The following is a 7867-nucleotide window of genomic DNA, read 5'->3' as shown; positions in this document are numbered from 1 at the left end:
CTTGGTAAATCTGACAAATGGCCACTTAAGACGGCCCTGCCATAATTTTCGCCATAACGATAATGTATACTGTTAGTATGTTGAGTTTCCGTTCTGTGTCCAGAGTTTATAGCATTATTTGCTAACCACATAAGATTCTGTGTAGTCATATCCCTGCTTCCTAAAGCTCTCTTCTTTGTGGATGAAGAACTTAGATGGATCTCCTAGTCCAGTTCATTAGCTTTCTCATTAGATTTGCTTGCAGTTGAGGGTGCAGTCACTGAGTCACCATTTGCATTCTCACTTCTTTTCAGAAGTAAGTGGAAATCAATGGCAGATGACGATGTATTGGAGGACTCTTTGGTATTCAAAGATTCATTAAAGCAACCAACACGACTGACTTGGCGGGGATTGTGGAAAAGACTCAGATTAAGTTGAGGCTGATTTGCTGAAAAGAAACTAAAAGAACTGGAAGTCCGAGTGCCAGTGTTCAGAGGATAATATGGCAGACGTCCATCTTCAGAGGCCTCGAAAAATAAAGGATGCATCTCAAGATCTGACTCAGCACCTCTTTCGTCCTCAACAACATGAGATTCTTCTAGGTGCAGATTTCTGACATTTTCTTTCACTGAATTTTTTTTATCTCTTCCAGTTTTTATTAAATGCAGAGTTCCCAACCTTACAAGATGAGATATTAGAGGAGCTGTACTTTTTTGTTCAGAACAGCCAACAGCACTGCCTAGGGCTGTAAAAAAAAAAAAAAAAAAAAAAAAACCGAAAACCGAACCAAACCGGAAAACCGGACCAAAACCAAATTGAAAAACTGATTTTTCAGATTAACCGGTTCAGTTTCGGTTTTCAAAAATGATTAAACCGAATTTTCAGTTCAGTTAACGGTTTAAGGGTGATATTAAACCGGTTTTGAAAAAAAAAATATATATCCTTCTTATTTTTTCCCTCAATTTTTCTTGGTATTGGGTATGCAGAACTGCAGACTGTAGTCTGCTTCTCTGCGCATTTTCTTGGGTTTGCTTCTCCACTCAAATATTTTTTTTTCGTCTTCTTCTCATTTCACTACTTTCTCTGTCTTCTTCTCCTTTCACTGCTTTCTCTTTCCTTTTTCCTTTTTTCTTCACATTTTCGTCTTCTTCTCTTCCTCTGCTTCACCAATTTCTCTTTCTTTTTTGTCTTGTTCTCTTCGTCTCCTTCTCCACTTTTCCTTTTCTTTTTCGTCTTCTTCTCCTTTCGCTTTTCCGTTTCTTTTTCTTTTTCGTCTTCTCCATTTCTTCTCTTTCATTGCTTTTCTGTTTGGATTTGGATAAGAGATGAGAAGAGAATGCCATGATTGGACTTCAGCCTTCTTCTTCTTCGATCGTTTGGTAGATTTTTAGCTTTAGGGTTTGTTTGGAAGTTCTGCGTCTGCGTTTTTGTTTATGAGATGTCTCAATGAGACTAAGTGAGACTGATTTTGTGCGTCTCTTCAGGTGTTGGTTTGTGTAAGCGCTGGATTTTGATTTGGGGTATTTGAAATCGACGGCTGTGAGGCACCCATTTGATGTCTTGCTATTCTAAAAAGGACAGTTTCAAATTTTATTAAAATCGGTTTATAAACTAGTTAACCGATAACCGAATCGAATTATCGGTTCGGTTAATAATCGATTCAAAGGATAATTAGGTTCGGTTTCGGTTCGAATTATCCTTTGAACCGAAAAACCAGTTCGGTTTGAAAAACGTGTAATCCGGTTCGGTTAACTAGATTTCCACACCCCTAGCATTGCCAGTGATAGAGACATTTGCAGATGATCCACATTGGACACTTTTGAAAGCTGACTGCGAGAATATACGAACAGATGGTGGGAGATTAATAGGAGGAAAGTCTGGTAAGTGTGCCTTGTTGAGTCTACGAGCCCTATATGGTGGTAAAGAGAGACCTGAGACTTAATCGTTCTGAATGGATGGTTTGGTTGCTGACTGGACCTGTCACGCCCCTTCTCGGGTAGACCTGGCAAAATGCGTGGGTGGGTCGAGTATGGTCTGGGCCCAGTGGCTACAGGCTAATGGGTGGCTATTGACTAGACCTGTCATGCCCCCTCCCGGGTATGGTCTAGGCCGAGATGGTTTATCTTCTTCTCTTTTGTCGTAACTTCTCTCTTCGTTTTTTCTCTCATTCGTTCTTCTCTCTTCTTCTTCTACTCTCATTCTCTTTCCATTTTCTTTATTATCTCATCACCCATGGCTACAAATGCTGCCATGAGAGCATCGATGTTGGCCAGATCTAGCTGGCACCTACCATTTTGTTTGGTTTGATTTGAATTTTTGCTAGCTATTTGAGTTTATGTGGGTGAACTAAGATGGGATTGGGACGGATGGTGACCATGGATCGGCTTTGAACAGCATTATATGATAGAATTTAAGGTGGGCCTGACTCCTCACCCAATAAGGTCTTTTTAAATGGGAGGATTACCCCCTTTTATAAACCAGTAGACTTGAGTGTGCGTAGTTAGTGTGAGACTCCAACACTCTCTCTCACGGTCAAGCCCATATGTTGGGTCATGCCTATTGATAGAGGTAGTTGTAGGCTTTAACTCCTCACCCGCTGGTCAAACACTCAGCTCAACTGAACCTGGGTTTTGATACCATGATAGAATTTAAGGTGTCCTGACTCCTCACCTAATAAGACTATGACCTTAATAGTTGACAGAATCTTGGCACTCATGGCCTAGTGGCTTGCCTCACCAGTCTTTGTGGTTGCTACGTGGAGGTGATGAGGAAGATAACAAAAATTTGGTGCTTAAGGAAAATTAAAAAAAATTAAAAAAAAATTTGTGTAGAGAATCGTGAAAGAAGTAATGGGGAGAAAATATGAATGGATGATGATAAGAAAGGTAGCAAAATTTTGGATGGGGCTGTGGAGGAAGTGCCGAGGAGGAAGATAAATCTAGGTGTATTTGGGTTTGACGAATCCACGCATATGAAGACTTTGAATGTCAATGAATTCTAAAGCACTATCAGTGACCCAATGAGCAATTGCTAAAGAATAAATTTAAACATTCCGAAGCATATAACCTTCAAATACCCACAATGCATGCCTATATTTCATTCCAAAACACACTTAATATCTTGATAACCCAGGAAACTATATACCCAACGAGCAGCCAACATAGACCACAAACTTAAATATATTAACAGATATAGCTTAGATCCACTCATATGAAAACTGGAGATGCATGGGTTGTGAATGGGTTTACTATTCCACTCATCTCTCAGCTCAGTCGAAGCTCCCTCCACTCTTCTCTTCTGATCCTAGCATCAAGAACAACAATGGTTAGTTTTTCTCTTGGATTGATTAAGAAATGATAGATCTACCTCCCAAGCTGCATGCATGAATTACCAGAACTTTGATTACAACCGGTCTGCTCTTCTTTTCTCCTCCCACTCTATTTCATTTCATCTCCTCCATTTCTCTCTCACTCTACCATTTTCGGCCAAACCCATTCTCCTCTTTCTTCTCTTCTTCTTCTTTCTTTCTATCCTCTCTTCTATCTTCCCTCTCTTTTCTTTCTTTCTTTCCCCTTTCCTTTCTTTCTTCTCTTCTTTATCTCCTTTCTTCTTCTTCTTCCTTTCTCTTCTTCCTCTCTTCTTCTCGACTTTTTATTCCTTCTTCATTTGGGTGACAGCCCCTGACAATCTCTTTTTCTTTTCATTTTTACCCCCAACAAAACTTTAAATTGAGTATCCGTTCCCCCCCCCCCCCTCGGCGGGGGGCCCGACCGCCGAAAACACCTATTTAATTAACAAAAATTCCAGAAAATAAATAAACAAAAAGGTGGTCATTACAAGACCCAATAGGAAGAAGTTTATAATCTCTAATTTGTAAACATGAACAACATATTTAATTATTATGTAAATAATAATAAATGCCCTCTCGCATTTGCCTTCAACCACAAATAGAACATAGGACATAAAGCTCTTGGAACCTTTGCGATAAGAGAAGTGGCTTTTTGTTGTAAAGATGGACTATCATATTATTGTTTCTAAACTCAATATGCTTTACATCGAAAGATAAATAAACTAGTATTCCAAAGATATATAAGTGTACAATAGCAAAATATAAAGAAAAGTCTCATAATTTTACAAGAATGAAAACTTTGTAAATCCTTTATTGTGTGAAATGAAATGGTACACGTCTATTGAGAAAGTGATAGCATCAATAAACTATCTAGTAAAGGATTAATTATTCACAAAGGAAGGAGTTAAATCACCGTGAACAAAATTAGTCTCTTCAATATTGATAGGGTGCATTCTTGAAGCGCATCTTGAAGCTCTGATCCCACCCAATTCGATTGCTACCTCTCGCATTGTAGGCCTATTTTTTCCATTTAAGTCCAGACATTTTCTTGTAAGATTGGCAATGGTTGCGATCTCTTCTTTTTTACCTTCTTTCATAACTCGAGCATCAAGAATTTCAAATAGACGATTCTCTTTCATGGCACGTAGAAAATATGCAGAAAGACTTCTATCTTCCTCAATATCAGTTGAACGAATTGGCTTTTGTCCAGTTAAAAGTTCGGCAAGAACTACTCCAAAACTATAAACATCACTTTTTTCAGTAAACTGACTTGACCAGAAATATTCTGGATCAAGATACCCAAAAGTCCCTTTTACTTGAGTGGTCAAATGAGTTTGATCAATTGCAATAGATCTTGAAGCTCCAAAATCCGACAATTTTACTTGAAATTTTTCATCCAGAAGTATGTTTGTGGACTTAATATCTCGATGATATATAGGTACAGAAGCAGTTGAATGCAAATAGGTTAATACACTTGAAACTTCAAAAGCAACCCGTAATCGTAGTTCCCATGTGAATGAAAACTCCTCATTTTGGTCATGTAAATGTTGAAATAGATTTCCATTAGAAACAAACTCATAGACTAAAAGAGGCACTTCTGTCTCCAAGCAACACCCTACTAGTTGAACTATATTTCTGTGACTAATCTGTGATAGTAATATAACCTCATTAATGAATTCTTCAATTTTACTTTCATCCACTCTCTTGGACTTCTTAATAGCTATAATTCTTCCTTCTGACATCCCTTTATACACAGTGCCTTGACCACCTTCACCAAGAATTCGATTGGCATGATAATTGTTAGTGGCTTTTTCCAATTCCTTCGAGGTAAACAATTTTGTTTTCTCAATGTTCCCACCATTTCTTATAAATAACTTTTGCTTCAGTTTGATTGCTTTCCGTTTTTGTACGAACTTGTACAACCACCATGTTACAATGATAAGTAACACCATTCCAAGCCCAGCACTGAGACCTGCACAACTCAAGGAAAGGAATACATCATAAATATTTGCGAGTTTTGCGTCAATGGTACTAAGGAAATGTAAAGTATGTTGAAACAGAAGGACAAGGATACCTATGCCAAATAAATATTTGACTGGAGTTTTTTTAATAAATATAGCATCAGAACTTCGTGAAGGAGAGCACCATGTTTTTCCATCTTCACTTTGATAAGGTTCATAATCATAAGGACATTCGGAGCGATAGCTATCGTTCTTCGAAACACAAAGCAAGCGGCCTACACAATGTTGAAAAAAAATAAGTTACAAGTAAATGACTATGACAATAAACATAATTAATAGAGAGTACCTGTACCTTTGCATCCTATATAGCTGTCAGATTTTTTATTGTCGCAAAGACAAGAACAGTCTGAGTTTAGTTTTATGACGCAGTAATCATCTTTGTTGCATTTTGTTGTGTGTGACTTATATAGGTCCACACAATAACCTCCATATTTTCCCCATTCCAGAATAGCTGGAACGACTTCTTTATCTTTCAAAACATAAGGATTTTTTAGGTAGTTTGACTCAAGCCAAGCTTTATGAACTACGAAGGCAGAACTGCATTCCCTGGGAAAACTTTCAGAATAAATTTCTGATATGTTTAAATTGTCAACCTTACGGTTTCGAGTAAGGTTGCATAGGAAATCACCGCAGCCATCATTTTGCGTAGGATCCCAAGTACAAAAAGAGTGGCAGCGACTCAGGATTGAATCTTTCCGACTGAGATTGAGGTAGTTTTCGCAACCAATGGCAGTGAATACATTGTCTGTATTCGAAAAGGAAAACGGGCTTGCAGACAGGTTGATGCTTGAATTGTGGGGGAAGTTGACGATAACAGAAGAATAAGGATGGCCAGTTTCGTTTAATTCTAGATGGACGCTGTTTAGGAAAGCTCTTGGAGTGCCAGAAGAGCTGTCGCAAGTTACTTCAAACCACTTGTCCAAGTAGCAGCCTTCACCGATTCCGAAAGGGTATGATAGTTTGACATTGCCACAGCTATTTGGACATAAATTTTGTGATGCTTTGATTTGCCAAAGTAAGAGATTGATGTGAAACATTAACACCAGACGATGAGGATGGACAGCCATTATTGATTCTCTTTAATTTCTTAATGGAAGATTAATGCAGATTGAACACATATTTATAAAGTCCCTGCTGCAAAACAATTGGCTATAAGTGCGCAGTGCGCTACCGCCAGACTTTTGAGTTTCTTGTAAGACTTTTGTTTTCTTTCTCTACGATCAATTTCTCTTTAGGAAAATTAATGGTAAAATGTTTACAGAAAAAATTTTCTTTGGGAAAATAAATAGTAAAATGTCAAGAGATAACATTCTCTTTGGGAACATTGTAAATTGTTCAACACTTGAGTGAATGTGAGCTCTCTAATTTCTATATGTAAAATCATGCACTAATCAAACAAATAAATTTTTTTAGAAATGATTTAATGCATATATCAAATATCTAGATTAATAATATGTAAAATAAATCATAAATTGTAAGAGAATACAATAATTTAACGTGAATCATTAAGTTACGAAAGATGATAATAAAATATGATAAGTATGAAACACGTTTTGCTAACTTGGTTAGTATATAAGAGATCGGTGCACACAATAGTCAACCAGAGATGCTCATCTCCCTTGTAAATAAAATATGGGTCAAAATGGACTCCCTGAGATATGATATAATAACCAATTACCCCTTAAAGTTTATGAAAAACAGAAAAAAGTCACCTACCATTAAATGAACTGTTAGTAAACTGAAGTTTATACGGTTCTAAATTAGTAAATACTATCAAATTAGCCTCTTATCATTTATTTTAATACCTAAAATTTAACAACAATGGAATTTTTGTTACTTCAAAAACCCTAAGGGGATTTTGTTAGTACATCATATCTTAGGGGGATTAAATTAACCCACATTAAGTGGCAGACCAAGATTACATTTAACGTGGATCATTAAGTTACTAAAGATGTTAATAAAATATGATAAGTATGAAAAACGTTTTGCTAACTTGGTTAGTATATAAGAGGTCGGTGCGCACAATAGTCAACCAGAGATGCTCATCTCTCTTGTAAATAAAATATGGGTCAAAATGGACTCCCTGAAATATGATATAATAACCAATCACCCCTTAAAGTTTATGAAAGAACAGAAAAACTCACCTACCATTAAATGAATTGTTAGTAAACTGAAATTTATACGGTTCTAAATTAGTAAATACTATCAAATTAATCTCTTATCGTTTATTTTAATACCTAAAATTTATCAACAATGAGATTTTTGTTACTTCAAAAACCCTAAGGGGATTTTGTTAGTACTTCATATTTTAGGGGGATTAAATTAACCCACATTAAGTGGCACTGTGGCAGACCAACATTAAATTTCTCTTATTTAATTCCTAGCTTGTGCTGTATTCGTTGCATGCAATAATAAAGTATTATCATTTGCCTAACTTTTAAATTCTGTCTAATTTCGTTCCCCCACCCTCAACTTTCTTTGGGAAAGTTAGCAAGACTCAATCCACAAAGCCATGTAT

General features: G+C 36.7%; 1 protein-coding gene across 1 annotated transcript; it reads right to left on the bottom strand.

Annotated features, from left to right (window-relative positions):
- Positions 1-203: 203 nt before the first annotated feature.
- LOC116146610 (wall-associated receptor kinase-like 8) lies at positions 204-6419 on the bottom strand. Its single transcript, XM_031432024.1, has 4 exons — positions 5636-6419; positions 5403-5564; positions 4242-5300; positions 204-724 (listed from the first exon to the last, which is right to left on the bottom strand). Exons 1-4 carry the CDS (start codon positions 6414-6416, stop codon positions 204-206), a joined length of 2523 nt encoding a protein of 840 aa, XP_031287884.1. The 5' UTR covers positions 6417-6419.
- Positions 6420-7867: the final 1448 nt, after the last annotated feature.

The sequence above is a fragment of the Pistacia vera genome, unplaced genomic scaffold, assembly GCF_008641045.1.
Source record: "Pistacia vera cultivar Batoury unplaced genomic scaffold, PisVer_v2 Contig48, whole genome shotgun sequence".
In the NCBI taxonomy this organism is placed as follows: Eukaryota; Viridiplantae; Streptophyta; class Magnoliopsida; order Sapindales; family Anacardiaceae; genus Pistacia; species Pistacia vera.
The sequence above is the reverse complement of the archived record's forward strand: the minus strand, read 5'-3'. Positions and strand labels throughout refer to the sequence as shown.

Bases quoted from the DNA above. Each gene is read 5' to 3' on its own strand.
- LOC116146610 (XM_031432024.1), bottom strand. From the start codon at position 6,416: ATGGCTGTCCATCCTCATCGTCTGGTGTTAATGTTTCACATCAATCTC. The intron at 5,301-5,402 runs GTATCCTTGTCC...TGAGTTGTGCAG, and splicing joins CAAATATTTATTTGGCATAG to GTCTCAGTGCTGGGCTTGGA. The intron at 725-4,241 runs GTGATTTAACTC...TTTTTTTTACAG, and splicing joins AGAGACTAATTTTGTTCACG to CCCTAGGCAGTGCTGTTGGC.